The sequence below is a fragment of the Coturnix japonica genome, chromosome 24 (assembly GCF_001577835.2).
Source record: "Coturnix japonica isolate 7356 chromosome 24, Coturnix japonica 2.1, whole genome shotgun sequence".
In the NCBI taxonomy this organism is placed as follows: Eukaryota; Metazoa; Chordata; class Aves; order Galliformes; family Phasianidae; genus Coturnix; species Coturnix japonica.
In genome coordinates, this window is record NC_029539.1 from 1,244,268 (window position 1) to 1,260,145 (window position 15,878).

The 15,878-nt window shown below is 43.3% G+C and overlaps 1 protein-coding gene across 11 annotated transcripts in view; it reads left to right on the top strand.

Moving 5' to 3' along the window:
- Positions 1 to 15,878, top strand: part of PRDM10 (PR/SET domain 10) — a 41,286-nt gene that overhangs the window by 22,049 nt on the left and 3,359 nt on the right. For 7 of the 11 annotated variants that reach the window (XM_032449122.1, XM_032449123.1, XM_015883957.2 and 4 more), the window contains 19 exons: positions 446 to 565; positions 1,517 to 1,724; positions 2,067 to 2,308; positions 3,282 to 3,485; positions 4,310 to 4,382; positions 4,775 to 4,892; positions 5,424 to 5,553; positions 7,572 to 7,799; positions 9,637 to 9,648; positions 10,501 to 10,848; positions 11,189 to 11,344; positions 11,659 to 11,838; positions 12,375 to 12,485; positions 12,788 to 12,988; positions 13,397 to 13,540; positions 13,963 to 14,133; positions 14,316 to 14,456; positions 14,873 to 15,041; positions 15,250 to 15,362. In XM_032449122.1, coding sequence (XP_032305013.1) covers positions 446 to 565; positions 1,517 to 1,724; positions 2,067 to 2,308; positions 3,282 to 3,485; positions 4,310 to 4,382; positions 4,775 to 4,892; positions 5,424 to 5,553; positions 7,572 to 7,799; positions 9,637 to 9,648; positions 10,501 to 10,848; positions 11,189 to 11,344; positions 11,659 to 11,838; positions 12,375 to 12,485; positions 12,788 to 12,988; positions 13,397 to 13,540; positions 13,963 to 14,133; positions 14,316 to 14,456; positions 14,873 to 15,041; positions 15,250 to 15,362 — 3,069 coding nt within the window. The remainder of the gene's footprint in view (positions 1 to 445; positions 566 to 1,516; positions 1,725 to 2,066; positions 2,309 to 3,281; positions 3,486 to 4,309; positions 4,383 to 4,774; positions 4,893 to 5,423; positions 5,554 to 7,571; positions 7,800 to 9,636; positions 9,649 to 10,500; positions 10,849 to 11,188; positions 11,345 to 11,658; positions 11,839 to 12,374; positions 12,486 to 12,787; positions 12,989 to 13,396; positions 13,541 to 13,962; positions 14,134 to 14,315; positions 14,457 to 14,872; positions 15,042 to 15,249; positions 15,363 to 15,878) is intronic. The other 4 variants (XM_015883962.2, XM_032449125.1, XM_015883960.2 and 1 more) reach the window with 3 other exon arrangements.

Consider the following 15,878-nt stretch of genomic DNA (forward strand, 5'->3'; position numbering starts at 1 on the left):
TAACGTGTCTTGTTTACTTAAGAAGGAGAATACAGATGAAATCAGGAGATGATTCTTCATTTTATTTTTCAGAGGAAAAGGAAGAAAGTGAATTTGGAAACAGAAGGGCCAAAGTCCGTAGTCCAGTGGTTTGCCAAGAGCTAAATAAAGAGCTCATCACGCTTGGCTTTAGCCACTTTGAATCCCAGGCTGGGTAGCAATTCTGCTTCAAGTCAGGAGTGGGAGATGGGCTGAAAACTCTTCAGTTTGGGTTTTGTAGCTTTTCCTGTTGTCTTTGGGTTTTTAGGTGTTAAGCAAGTCTGTCATCTATACTAAAAACGTCATTGAAATGCTGCAGATTTTGACCTAGTGTAGGACTCTGGGGAGCTTTGCATGCAGGGCTCTGCCTGTGTAGAAGTGAAAAGTGGAAATGATGCAGTGCTAAAATGAGTGCCTATAATTTTAGGTAACTGTGCTCTTGCCTGCTGCTGCTCAGAGCATGAATCCCACCAACCTGTCCGTGCTCGGCAGCGTTGCAGAATCCCCCCAGCAAATGGCTCTGGAGCAGGGTCAACAAGCAGATAGAGTAAGTTGCCAGGCACCCTTTTCTTTTGAATGTGAAAATACGCTGATTTCATTGCTCCATTGTCTCAGGTGATGAACTGTGTCTGAGTGATATGGGAGGAGATGTGGCAAAACCCTAGTGCAGATTTGTACTGTCTTCATCTCACCATGGAGTATGTGTTGTGTTACTCTTTTAACACATAGAGATCATATTATCTAATGAACCTCTTCTGTGGATTGTTTTGTCTTGAGTCGCACCTTAAAATAGTCTTAGCTTTAAGAAATGAAGTTAACAGAAGGTGCAACTCTGACTGTCGCATAGGACTGACATCCTCTGGGTGTCCTTGCCAGTCTCTTGACAGCTTTACTGTGTGTGGTGTTGCTTGTTCCCTACCTGAGAAACCTGTGTGGCAGATGGATATTCAGTGCACTGCATGGCAGTTAAAATGTAGGGAAAGCCAAGGGAAAAGCTTCATTAAAATGGTAATAGAGTAAAATAGTCCTGGTGTTGTTGTCTCCTCCCTCACTGACTTAATTTACATGTGTGTTCTGGGGATTGTTTTCATCTGATTGCATGATAGGAGGAAAATAAAACGAATGCTACAAAGTACAGGATTCAACAGTGTGTACAAGCCAGGCAGAAATGCAGCTTTAGGTTCTATGTAACATCCAGAAACATGGGACTTCATTTCATTGCTGAAACTTTTCATGAGCATCCAGAGCTTCTGACTTCAGTTTTTTTCTTCCTTGAAGTCAGGCCTTGCCAGAGCTGTCCTGAGTGACTGTCAGCAGCAGGGATTTCAAGCATCACTCAGCATTCATGTATTGTGTAGCACCACTTTCCTTCCTCCTCCTTTCCTTTACTAGAGGAAGCAGAAAGGGTAGGCTAGCAGGAGCCTTCGTTGCTTGTCTTTGTAAGAGTGTTTTTCCTTCTGATCCAGTTTTGATTGTTTTTTGTGAATTCTGTCTTCAGGCATCGTTACCGGTGCATAACCAGGTGTTACCTCCTATGGAGGCAGTGGATGGTTCTGACCCTTTAGCACCGCTGGAGAATCAGATGGAAAGGATGGAAACAAAAGAGGAAGACGATGAGGATGAAGATGATGATGAAGAAGGGGAAGACACTGACATGGATGAATGGGATCCAGATCCACCCCGACCATTTGATCCCAATGATCTGTGTAAGCACATGGAGTAGTATGTAGTTTATCAGCTGCTCTTTCTTTTGCTTTCACCAGGCCTCTACTAGATGGGGTCAGAGATCTTGTGTTTTTAGCAGTAATAATTAGAGCCCTTTATATCCAGAAATGTATGCTCATGTTGGGCATTGTCACTTAGAAGGCAATGGGAGATTGTTCTTTATTTTGTGGGAGGCTGCCCTCCCTAATCTTTTAAAAGATAGACAGACTATTGGAATGAGTGATCCCATATCTGAGATGAAGATGCTCAGGTTGATAAAACTGTCTCTTCCAAGCTGATGTGTGAGTGTCTGTCTGACAGTCATGTCCTCTTTTGTGTTATAGGGTGTGAAGAGTGTAATAATGCACATCCCTCCGTGTGTCCAAAACATGGACCTTTGCATCCAATCCCAAACAGGCCTGTGTTGACCAAGGCAAGAGCCAGCCTCCCCTTGGTGCTCTACATAGACAGGTTTTTGGGAGGTGTCTTCTCCAAAAGGCGTATCCCCAAACGCACACAGTTTGGACCTGTAGAAGGACCCCTGGTTAGACAAACTGAGCTCAAAGACTGCTATATCCATTTGAAGGTAAGGGTGTGCGTGTGTGTGAGGAGAGGGGGAGGAATTTGTTTAGACTTTTGATTTTTGTGAATTTGACTCAATGTGACTCGATCAGCTGTGACTTGATCAATTACTGGATGTGTTGTTCTTGTGTTGCTTCCTTTTTGAATATAACTCAGAAATATCCAGCTTGCCTTGGCTTCAAATCTATCCTTTTATTGAAGGAAGCAATAATCATGATAAATATTCTGGCATTATGGTGTTACGGTGTATAGGACTAGGAGTATGCAGTGCTGTGAATCACTGTCACGTAGGCAGAAGCAACACGTAGACTTAAAAATAGTCTGAGGATGTTTTGCAGCCATTATTTTGCGTCACGCTGTAACTTACATTAGATTCCTTCTTCCTTTCCCTCTTCCCTCCCCCAGGTTGTGGGGCAGAGGAGAGGTTTTTCTCTCCCGTTCTCCTTGCCAAGCACGAGTTAAACTGGATTTCACTAATTTCTATTCCATGTTTACTGGCTTGGCCGTAGGAGTTACTCTAGTATTTGCTTGAGATATGGCCCACAGTCTTAAGAGGAGTAGTCAGTGTCTAGGACTACAGGCAGGTTCAGTACAAAAGAAATTCATTTGAAGAAATGGGTTTTTTTAATAGCTTGTGGCACGGTGAGTCCTGAAATAGAAGCAGGGGGTGTGTTAGAAACATCTGACAGCATCTGCTGTGTACCATACTGAAAGTTCAGCTTCTTGTGCCTCAGTCACAGCTGTACATCACACACTGTGCCTGAATGAAGGGTCTCCTTAATTAAATCACTACCTGTATCAAAGTATTTTCCTGTGTACTGCTTGTTCTTGCTTCCCCATTAGCATAGAGAAGATCAGCTACGTTCTCATTGCTTTTCTCATGTAAGAGTTCTGTAGTTGCAGTAGTCTTTCTTTAGAAATAAGAATTCTTTCCAATCTGCTGCAAGAAAGTCATATGTAAGTGATTTTTCTTACAGGTGTCTCTTGATAAGGGTGACAGAAAAGACAGAGATTTGCAGGAGGATCTGTGGTTTGAACTTTCTAGTGAGGCTCTTTGTAACTGGATGATGTTTGTGCGTCCAGCTCAAAACCATTTGGAGCAGAACCTGGTTGCGTATCAATATGGCCACCATATTTATTACACAACCATTAAAAACGTGGAGCCCAAGCAGGAGCTCAAGGTATGGCATTGCTCATGTTTGGGAGCTTACAGTTTCTACTGATGAAATCCATTTCAATTGCTACCTAATAAGCACATCTCCAAGAGTCAGAAATAATTGCTGTAAATAATTGGAGCATTTTTTAGGGCTTTTTCCTATGATAAAGCACATGGTGGCCTGAATCAAATGTCACTGAACTCGATAGTCAGTCACTGACGGGTTTGAAATGAGTTTGGCTGAGGCATAAAACAAGGAAGCTTAAAAAGAGCATGTAAATGATTTGCTTGTCACTGTCATGCTTTATGCTGCATATATTTTGCTGATGCAATCCAGTTTTTATTACAGTAGTCTTATTCTTTTTAGTTCTGGATGCTCGTGTCTTTCTGCTTCTGGAAAGCACTTTGATGTGTGTTTCTGTGTGCTGCGCTGCCTGTTGTTTATGTGAAGATGTGGGAAAATCCCTTAAGAACTCTTCTGTTCCCTTTGGTACAATTGCCCTCTCAAATAATAGGGCTGTGGTGGCACCCATGCTTCATAGTTAGATCTGCAGAGATGAATTTTCTTTCCTTTAGATTACTGGTAGCCAGGTGTGAGATTAACGTTCATACAAGGAGGCTTTACCTTAACATTACATGGATGTGCTTTCTAAGCTAAGCTCTTTTATTCATCAGTGGAGGGATATTGAGCTCAACAGACTTTATTAGCAAGGATGAAAGGAAAAAGAGGAATTAGGGCTGAGGCAAATAAAGTAAGCATATTGCATAAAAAAGCATTTTTCAAGAGAATTCCCTTTGGTTCCTTTCCATGTAAGGAAGTGTTACATTACCTTGTATTTCCCCCTCAAGGTGTGGTACGCTGCCTCTTACGCAGAGTTTGTGAACCAGAAGATCCATGACATATCTGAGGAGGAACGGAAAGGTAACTTGGGCTCTTCTTTGTTTGTGCAGAGTGATGGTGGCTGGGGTGATAAACTTGGTTTTGAGTACAGAGCCTATAAGCTGCTGGGAAGAAATGTTTCTGTACTTGAGTAATGAACCTTATGCTCCTGCTTTAGATTGAGGAAATATCTGTTGGCTGCACCTACCACACGATGCTGTAGGTGACCGTCTTGTCCTTCTGCAAGGAGCTGTAGTCATGTATTGGGCAGGGGGGGATAGATAAAAGCAGTGTTAAGTGGCTGTTCTGCAGTCTGTCTCTACTTGAGCAGAGAAATACAGCCCAGGATAGAAATGGTGGGGGGGGGTGGGAAAATGAGGCATTTAATTTGTAGTGTCTGAAATGCTGTTACTGACCTTTCCAATGGGACATAGTTCTCAGAGAGCAAGAGAAGAACTGGCCGTGTTATGAGTGCAACCGTCGTTTCATGAGCTCAGAGCAGCTCCAGCAGCACCTCAACTCCCATGATGAGAAGCTGGACTTCTTCAGCAGGTACTGAGAGCTTTAGTTTTGTCCCTGTGTAATGCTGTTGCTCCCCATTATTATTTTTTTTTTTTTTAACTAGTGACTTAAACTGCAATATTTTCATATGACAGAAGAGAAATACTGATCTTTCTCTGATGTATCCAGATACAGAGCTCAAAGAATGAGGCATCTAGTGCTTTGCCTCTCCAGCGAGGTGGAAAGAGTTACCCTGACCTATTATAAACTCCATCTAGAAACATCCTTCAGGGAACAGTAGGCACTGCTGCCTTGCTTTTCCTGAGATTTATCAAGTGGCTGCGTTTTTTACTTTGTGACACAGAGCTGTTCCCTTCAGTTTACAGTGTCTTTTTGGGGAGGGATGTTATGGCTTCAGGCTTTAAATTGGATTGCTGGTACAGTAACTTCCCAGCACTCTGTACCCTGGGATGCCAGAAGGAGCATTGCCATGGCTGTTGGTACTAAGTAAGAACGCATAAAGTGAGTGGGGATGCCAAATCCATCTATTTTATCTCTAATTTGAAGCATCGTGCTTTGCAGAGCCAGAGGCAGAGGTCGTGGGCGAGGAAAAAGGAGGTTTGGACCAGGCAGGCGCCCGGGACGCCCTCCCAAATTCATGCGTATGGAAGTAACCATTGAAAATGGAGAAAAGAGTGAAGAAGGGACACAGGTATATATGGGGGATGGGGGGGGAGGAAAATAAGATGTCATGTGGGCTGTAAATGTTCAACTAGAAGAATTCAGTGCGTCAGTGCAAACTGAAGGCTTGTTTCTGCTTTATACTTAAGTAAATTGTGGTGTTTCTAGGTGTGAATCTTTGCTGGGGGAGAGCACTACTTCTGTTCTGTAAAGTCTGTAGACTGGCTTGTGTTTATACAACAACTTTAATCCCAAAGCTCGTAGCAGCTATTGCAGCTGTTTAGCAGCATCACAAAAGTAATTTAGGCTGTAAAACTGTAATGGGAATTTAGGTTCACTTTTGTCCTTTCTGGAATGCGAGGTCAGAACCTGCTCTTACAACTGTTTCTGGTGGAATTAAATCAGGTAGAGCTATGATTCTTTATGATGTTTTAATATTAACAAAGGGTCCTTCTGTCAGCCTGCTTGCTGCAAAAGGTTATTTTGCTTGTGGCTGTTAGTTATATGTTAGGTTCCTGTAGAATGATACATTGATATCAATTAAATGTTAATTCTGTTTAATGCTGACTGGGCATAGGGTTAACACAAGACCCTTTTATGAGGGTGTCACAGGGAATCAGTGGCTCAGTTTCATTGCTTCGCTGAAAGCTGATGTCTGAAGTGGTAATTTTCTTCTGGTGTCACATTAGGTTACAATGCATTGCTGACTCAAAGGGAGGAATGTATACATGGCCTCTGAATGCCCACTACCTTCTGAGCATGCAGAATTGCCCTAAATTTTGCATTATATGTGTACAGTTGGAGATGATGTCACCCTCTTTGCAAATTGAGCCAGCTCCATGTTCCAGCTTTTCTCTCCAGAGAGTCAAGACTCACTGAGCACAATTCTGTGCTAATTTGAGTAGCTCTGGCCTGGCAGTGGCTCACATCCTCCCAGCTTGGGAGTATGGCCCAGAATTGAGCTCACGTGTATCTGTAAAGTCGAGCAGGGAAATGTCCCAGGTCTTTGGATATCTGTCCACCTTCCTAGTGACTACACACAAGTTCATCTGCCTGAGAATTTGAGGCTCGGGATGTCATGACCACAGTTCAGTGTCAGCATGTGTACAAATCTGCCACCTAGGCCAGGACTGGACCTTTGGATAATATATTGTTCTACTAAATCTCCCTGTCTGATGAGCACTAATGGTTTATAACAGCTGCACTCCTGGCGTCTCACTGTTGTTTTTTCTCCCACACCTCCATTTGTGTTTGAACAGTACCAGCCCTGAGCTGTTGCACTCTGATGCTTTGCTTCATTGTCTGAGCTTTTAAGTTCCTTAGTTGCATTCTAAGTGATTGCCCATAAGGATCTGTGGGCTTTTTCTCCTCATACTGGAGGTTTCCATCCAAAAGGAGATGCTGGACGTTTTGAGGAAAACAAATGTAGATTGTAACAGGTACTTTCAGTTCCCAGCACCCTCCTTTATCTTTTATGGTAATGCTAAAATGGAAGTGAATAGCTTTGTGTGATAAATATAAGTAATATATGCAGCTGGGTAGATGAGAGTATGCAGAGTTTGGAAACTGGATAGTAAAACACACCGTGCACAGTGTAATGATCTCATTTATCACCCTCCAGTTCATCATTCCAGCTAGTTTACTAGAAAGGGGAGACGCTGCATATCAATGTCTGATGTGTTTCAAAGAGACAACAGTTTCAATGAGACAGAAATTCTCTGCTTTTCCTGGAGGTCCAATCTGTGCTACTCGGTTTGGTCTTGAAATTTCTTACAGGTCAGCCTACATCATCTTTGGTTTAAGTAGGGATGAGGTCAGTAGTGTAGAAGTTTGCTTGGCTGTTAACAACTGGGTTATTTTGATCCTCTGTGTCCAGTCAGGTGTGATAATGTTATGGAAAAAGGTTTATGTTGGAGTAGAGCAGTGTAGGCACCTTTTGTTTATAGCTTACAATGAAATATGTAAAATCCAGTTGTCTGCTGAGTAATATCAAAGCATTTTTCAGTGGGTGGGGGGAATAATCTCTGGCTGTATGGTTTGCGATTTCAGGACTTGCTGCATTTTTCCAGCAAGGGGCAGTTTGATGAGGCCAGACAAGCGACACTGAATGGGCTGGAGCAGCAGGAACAAACTCCAGTGCCATCAGAGACACAGTCAACACTGGAACAGCAGTCAGAAAACCACCCGCTACAAATCCAGCCCCAGCATGATGAGAGCGCGGTGCCTACGCAGAGCACCATGACAGCAGATGACATGAGGCGAGCAAAGCGTATCAGGGTAAGCAAAGACAATAGTGGCTCATGTTTTCTCTCATCCTCTCCATTTGCTGTAACCCAGAGAATGCTGGACCTGCCTGAAAGGAGCAGCTGGTCCCTTTTTCCCACTGCAGTATCCATTTCCGAGTCCTGAATAAAGCGTCTCATTCCTAGCAAATTTTCCTTCTGAGAGGAAGACAAATCTCATGTAAAGAACGAGTATCTCATGAGATGCTATTGAGAGCTGGTCACCAATTGGAGCCGATTCAATTCCAGCACAGTAATTCTTCCACAGAAGCACAGTCCATCCAGGCTGGCAAGCAGGAGTGCTTCCAACAGCCGGCTGGATCACGGTGCTGTGGCACAGACTGGCTTATTCTCAGCACCATCTGTGCCTCTTGGAACTTTTGCCTTGCAAATAGTTGCTGAAGAGAAAGCACAACTTCAGTTCGAATCTGCTTAGTTGAAGATAGTGATGAAGTCCTTCCTTGGGGTAGAAAAGCTGTCTGTCTTTGTGAGGTTAAAACCTGTGCTAAGAGCTTTGTGTACCAACAACAAACACTTTGAACCTGAGCTCTGTGTCAGCTGAGTGAGCTGGTATTTTTTTCCTCTATTGTGTGTGGGAAGGAAATGATTCAAGCAAACAATCCTGCAAGCCGTGTAACTGAGATTGGTTTATTTAGCCAAAAATCTCTCTCTTCCATGTGTAAAATTTTGATTACAGAAAGGAACAGCTGCAATTTGGGTAAGATAGAGTTTTTAGGGGATGAGAAGATAGAAAAGAGTTGAGTAACTGTTCTGTATGGGAAGATGTTGAGCCAGATTTGTGTCTCAGTTTACAGCGATACGTATGCAGATGATGGTGGTGTTACCCCATAAATACAGCAGCATATCTTGAAGAGGAGGGAGTTTGGTTGTGATGTTAATGTAGGATTTTATTAAACAGTAAATGTGGGAGGAAAGGGGAAGAAATCCTGAAGTGACCGATCTCTTGTTGCTTGGTGTTTGTCCTCTGAGCATTTATCACAAGGGGATCACAAAAAGAGGCGTGCAGTGGTGGTTTAATCCTCAGTGATGTGTTTGTATCCCCAAATCTATAAGTTAAGCAGCTTGTGTTTAGCAAAGCAGAGGTGATGTTTCAAGAGGGGCATTGGCAGAATGGCACAGTGATGGTTGTGCTGCACTTTTCCATCTTCTGTCAGGCTGAGCAATGAGAGTTGGGCTGATCTCAGAAACACATGCATTTCCAAATGGCCTTTTTTCATGTGCAGACCTGATCCTAACATGTCCTTCGTGTGGGGTAACTGTTTACTCAGAGGAAGCAAGTAGCATGACGGGGATATGATTTGGAAGTACAGTCACTTCCTTTGTGCTGAAGGAAGGTGATAAGCTCTACCATGATGAGTACAAACAGTAACATGAGGTTCCAAGCTTCGCTATTCCTCAGCTTTCCACCATATCAATCCTTGCCTGGTTGTCATTCTGCCCTAATTATTCCCTTTTGCCAGAAGTATTTCATTCTCTCTGTGGCTCCACGGATACATCATTATTAACTCTGAATCTCAGAAAATATGAGAAGTCACAAAATGCTTTCAGGGTTATCTGTGCCTTTCATTTTTGCCCTTTAAGTCCTCTTGGGCAGTTGTTATTTATGAGTTAAACACTGAAGTTCCATTCAGTGTTTCCTAAGGCAAAAAACTCAGTGTAGTTTTGCTCAAGTAAAGGGGGAAAAAAAGCAGTTTGAGGAGCTGGCCCTCACTGTGGTCCACAGAAAGTGTGAATACAGAAGTCAAGGCTTCTGTTTTCAAGTCTATTGCATAACATAAGTATTTTTCTCTCCCTCAATGCTGCCTGCTCAGCTGGAGCTGCAGGTAGGTTTATTTTTTGTTTCATTGAGTTTTTTTCTGCATCTGATCAGATGGTACATAACAACATTGCATTCCATGTTGTTTTGTCCAGCTTCTGCTTAGTGTCTCCTGATTGATCCCCACATCATCAGCAGTTACAGTTGTCCTTTAAGCAACTGATGTCCAGAATGAAGAGTTACCTGATTAATGACTGACATTTTTTAGTCAGACACGATATATGCTAAATGGGAAAGATGAACAGGTTGCTCTCCAGTTCTTACCTGATGCTTGTAAAACTGCCATTCTGCCTCTGCTGAACTATTTTGAAACTCTATTCTTTTTAATAATAATAAAAAGGGTTAGACCAGCATCCCTTAAATATGATTCCACCAGGAGTTTTCCAGGCAATGCTATAAACCACTGCTGCACACCTCTGATCTTCACAGAAGCGGATTATTTGTAATGGGTGGTGGGATTACATCAGCCCTGCTCCTGCATGACAGATGGAGGGTAGGCAGTATGGGGCTGACCTCGTGGCCCAATCCTGAAACATAAGTAGGAACTGCAGCTCTCTTCTTGTATCCAGGTCTCTTCTTTGGAGAGGGATTTAGCTCTCTTTTACACAAGAATGTCATGCTGGAGGTGGAAACATGGACAGGAGGGGGAACTTCTCCGTTCTGCTTTCTTAACTCAGTGTGTAACTGCAGGTATTTCCCCTCTGTCCACTGCAGCATCCACTTGTGTAAAATGCAGGCTGTCTGTAACCAAAGTGTCTTTTGAAGTTCAAGTTCACCAATCTGCTGTTTTTGATCTTGGAAATGTTGGTCTGTGAAGTCGGTATCTAGTGAAAGCTAATGGGCTCCGTGTTTCTTTCAGAACGCAGCTCTTCAGCACTTGTTCATAAGGAAATCCTTCCGCCCATTTAAATGCCTTCAGTGTGGGAAGGCGTTCCGGGAAAAGGACAAACTGGATCAGCATCTGCGGTTTCATGGCCGGGAAGGGAACTGCCCTTTGACTTGTGACATTTGCAACAAGGGTTTTATCAACAGCGGTTCTCTTGAGAGCCACATGAAGTTCCACATGGACCAGAAAACATACTCCTGCATTTTCTGTCCTGAGTCCTTTGACCGCTTGGATTTACTCAAAGATCACGTGGCCATCCATATCATTGATGGCTATTTCACCTGTCCTACCTGCAAAAAGCGCTTTCCAGACTTTATCCAGGTGAGATGTTGTACCGATTCGAAGCCCCACCTTTGGGATCTCCTGCATGCACTGGTGCTTGGATTACAAATGTGAGCCCTCATTAATGTTCTTCTATGAAAGACAACCTCAGAACACTGAGTGCTTTAAGATGTGAAGGGTAGTCTCAAAGTAGGCAAAAGCAATTGCTGTTGTAGAAAGCTCCACCAAGATATCAACTGATCAGATGAACTGAATTTAAACCAGAGCAGATGAGAACCCTTCTTTCCTTTATTTTTTTTTACCAAGAATTTCTGAGACTGTTTTACCACACAAATCTTTGGTTGAATGAAATCCGCTGTTTTGTGATCTGCAATTCTAGGTCAAGAAACACGTACGCAGTTTCCATTCAGAAAAGATTTATCAGTGCACAGAGTGTGACAAAGCTTTCTGCCGCCCTGACAAGCTGCGGCTCCATATGTTACGACACTCGGACCGCAAAGACTTCCTGTGCTCCACGTGTGGCAAACAGTTCAAGGTAAGATGATTCCTCACTGGATCATTCCTGATACAAGCAGGGATCAGCCTTCTTTACCTCCCTTCAAGCAGATAAAGTCTTATTCTGAGGAGGAAGGAATGGATGTGTTTTGAACCACCAGCCTAAGCCCAAAGAATTCTTTCTGTGCTGTCCAGTGCTGAACAGGCACCTCTATTTCACAGCAATAGTGAAGAGGAAAAGCCAAAGAGGTGTTTGAACAACTTACATTGTGTTTCCAATCTGTAGCAAATAGTACAGCAATAAGCACTACTGATGTTGTTATTGTTGTTATTCCCCGATTGCTGTTCCTGTAGAGGAAAGACAAATTGCGAGAGCACATGCAGAGGATGCACAACCCAGAGAGGGAGGCCAAGAAAGCCGACCGGATCAGCCGCTCAAAGACTTTCAAGCCTCGGATCGCTTCCACTGACTATGAAAGCTTCATGTTCAAGTGCCGGCTGTGCATGATGGGCTTCCGCCGGAGGGGGATGTTGGTGAGCATCCACATGATGTAGCTCCACTTCTCACATCTTAATAGCTAAGGAATAAGGGTAGAATGAACTGTGCAATGTTGATTGAGCCTTAGTGATTGTTCAGCTTTTATGATGCTCTCCTGTTTTTCTCCTGTTCCTCAGGAGGGGCCTCTGCTGGCCAAGCATTGTAACTGCCCCCTGTGGAAGGATGCTTGCAAATAAGGTTTCTTCTTTCATGTTTTGAGGGTTGTGATCTCTGCTAGCAGAGATCCTTGATCTCAACTTGTTCTCAGCTACCCGAGACTTCTGACAAGTTACTTTACTTCTTTCCATTGTGTTTTGTTGGGGGAACCCATGAATGAGTACATCAAGACAATGTGTTTACCTTGCAACTGACTAAATGCACAGTAGACTTTGCAATAGTAAGTGCTTCTGGTGTTTTGCTGGCTAATACTACTGCAGTTTTGGTTTGGCACTTACCATGTCTAGGACAAAAAGCAATTGCTGAGCTTCCAGTTGTAATGCGCTCTGTTGGTCTTCTGTTTCCTTCTCCTAAGGTGAATCATTTGTCAAAGAGACATCCAGACATGAAAATAGAAGAGGTGCCAGAGCTCACGTTGCCCATCATCAAACCCAACAGAGATTATTTCTGTCAGTACTGTGATAAGGTAGGTAAGGAGATGAGCCCTCAGAATGTAGCTCAGTCCTGAACTTGTATACAAGCAATTAGTCTCTGCACAAGAACATCTGGCAGGGCTTGCAGTGATTCTGAGGGCCTTGCAAGCAAACACTGACCAAAAGCACTAGAATGTGTATATCTGTCTATGCATTATGTTGTACTTGTTTGGAATTATAGCCTAATCCTTTGTCTAAAACAACACAAAGACCTTCCAGGTGAAGATAAGTGCTATCAGTTTTCTATGTTTCCATTTGAAATTAAAATGATGCAACTCCAATCATTACCCTTCAGGTGTACAAGAGTGCCAGCAAACGCAAAGCACATATCCTGAAGAACCACCCTGGTGCTGAGCTACCTCCAAGCATCCGGAAACTGCGCCCTGCAGGCCCAGGAGAGCCAGATCCCATGCTGAGCACCCACACCCAGCTGACAGGCACTATAGCCACCCCTCCAGTCTGCTGTCCTCATTGTTCCAAGCAGTACAGCAGTAAGGTATGATGGGGGTGTTTCATAGCCTCAAAGGACAGCCTGTTTTTGTAGTGATGCTGTTTCACTGTAGCTTTTGCATGTTGAGCTCTTTCATTCTGAGCCAGAGTGCTGGTTTCATGCTGCATGCTGACAAGACATGTGCAGCCTGCTAGTTTTATGGCAAAGTGAGGGGATGAGCTTGAAAGAAGAAATGAATTTGTTGTCAGTGTGTGGTTACAAAGAGAGAAGCATGGAAACTGCTCCCTTCTTCTTTTGCAAGGGAAGAGGGATAAAGAAATGAATAGTACTAGTGCTAATGCTGTCATACCGAGAGAAACCTATAAGCTGCTGTCCACATATGTTAGATTTCATCTGACCTTAAGCCTCGGTTGCTGGCTGTTTTTTCTAATGCTCTTTTGCATCACTCTGTAGACGAAGATGGTACAACACATCCGCAAGAAGCACCCAGAGTTTGCTCAGCTCCCTAACACTATACATGCCCCACTGGCGACAGCTGTCATCAGTTCCACTCCTGCAGTCCTCACCACTGACAGCACTACCGGAGAGACTGTTGTGGTAAGGATTCGAGACATTAAATCAGATCACTGGAGGGAAACAAACAGGATAGGAACCCTCTGGTAGTTGTCTTAGTGTTTCTTAGTACTTCTGGCAGACATCGCTTTAAAGCAAGTGTCAGGGCACTATTAGAGGTCATTTCTGTTCTTGAATCTGTGCTGTATTTTTTTGTTTGTCCAGATTGTAATATTTTCTTAAATTATTATATGTGAAGTTTGTTCTGAACGATTCTGACCAGCACTTGGTGGATGGTCTTTGCTAACAGCCTAGCTGTGTATGCATTTAGCTCTTGTAAAGAAATGGTGAGGCTCAATGTCATAGGTGTTAGATTCAGTGCAGTGAAAGAATTACAGCCCTATAAAGGTATTCAGTCATGTAGGCAATATGGATGATATTGTGTGTGTGTCTCTCTATCTGCACAGACAACAGACTTACTGACACAAGCAATGACGGAGCTATCCCAGACCCTCACAACAGACTATCGAACTCCCCAGGGGGACTACCAGCGAATTCAGTACATCCCTGTGTCTCAGTCCACAACTGGCTTGCAGCAGCCTCAGCACATTCAACTGCAGGTTGTTCAAGTGGCCCAGGTGAGTAAGCTGCCTGGAGAGTTTGTATGCTTTTTGACCCTCTCATAGGAAGCCTGTGCTTCCTTGGGGCTGTATTACTGGGAGATATGTTAGGGAATAGTTAAAAAATAGAAGCCAGGAACTCTTCTGGCTTTTCTGCAGAGAACTTGAAGTATATATCCCTGCTTTGGTTTTCTTTCTAGGCTACCTCACCTCACCAGTCTCAGCACTCCACAGTGGATGTTGGACAGCTGCATGACCCCCAGACATATACCCAGCATGCCATCCAGGTGCAGCACATCCAGGTCACAGAGCCATCACCCACAGCTCAGTCGTCATCACAGGTATGTCACTCTTCATTGCACAGATGGCACATTACTATCCTGAATCACAGTAATCATTTTGTACTTAAGCTGAAGGACCGCATGGAAGAACTGCCATGTAAACATCTTTGAGGTCATCATATTCTTAGGGCTTGGTTATGTTTTCAGAACGTTCAAAAGGTAGAGAAAGATGGCCAGAAATGGATGAGTTTGCAGCTATTCCTGATTAAATAGAAGTAACCACTAAAATTGATATAAACTGATACAAATGAAAATTGGAATTCTTCAGGTATTTGGAAGTTCAGTTCTTTGTGCTCTGGAATAATTTTTAGCCTCTTGTCTAAGTCCTCTGTCTGACTTCTATCTTGAAATCAAAAGCTATGTTGATAATGGTGCAGGGCTATGCAAATCCTTAGTCTGCTTGCCTTTTTTTCTAGGTTGGGGGTCAGCCTCTGAGTCCCTCCTCACAGCAATCACAGCAGGAACTCAGCCCCTCACAGATGCAGACAGCTGCATCTACACAAAACCAAGCCCTCCAGCAGCAGCAAGGATCTTCAGTCCAGCACACATATCTTCCCAGCACATGGAATTCATTTCGGAGTTACTGTAAGTGTCAGCAGCAGCTGGAAGTTTGGCTAGCATGTGAGACTACTGTGTTTTCTAGTTTTACTGGCCAACAAATAGAATGTTTTCAGAGCTTGGCCATTAAGTATTATCTTAGACAAATGAAAGTGATTGTATTAGCTTTTATTACTGCAGATCTATTAGGGTCTTTGAGTTTGCAGACCTTGATTGTCTGGTTTCAATCTTTTAGCATCCGAGATTCAGATGATGACCATCCCTCAAGGCCAGTATGTCATCACAGAGACAGCTGTAGGTACACCTGTTACCACTGTCAACACAGGGCAAGTGAAAGCAGTCACTCAGGTAAGGGGGGAAAAATGTATATGGGACAAGATTTGTAGATTAGACAGATCCTTACTGTAGGTTAAGGGAAAAAAAAAACCTGATGTCAAATCTGCTAAAGCAGACTTTGGGCAAGAAATAATTTCATCTGCTGATGAGAAACAACGTGGTTTTGTTGTATGAAGTAGCATCTTATTTCCTTGTTAAGAATGGTTTGCTGTGCTTAGCCATTCACAAGGCCTGTGCCTGCCTGACCCTTGTGTGTACGACTCCTTCCATATTAAAGTGTTCTCTTGTTCACGTTTGAAGAAGTTATGATTGAGTGGTTTTGAATACACTTAAAAATATTTACAACTCAGCTATTTCAGAACAGTTTCTGGAAACATTTCTCACTCTAGTCCTGCAGGTGAGACAATATTGTTTTCACTTATTTAATAAGCAGTCCCACATAAGGAGTTGCAGCTGTTGCAATGCACTGACACTGGACACTAGAAGTGGAACTTCAGCTGAACACTTGGGAAATGGAAGAAACTTTCA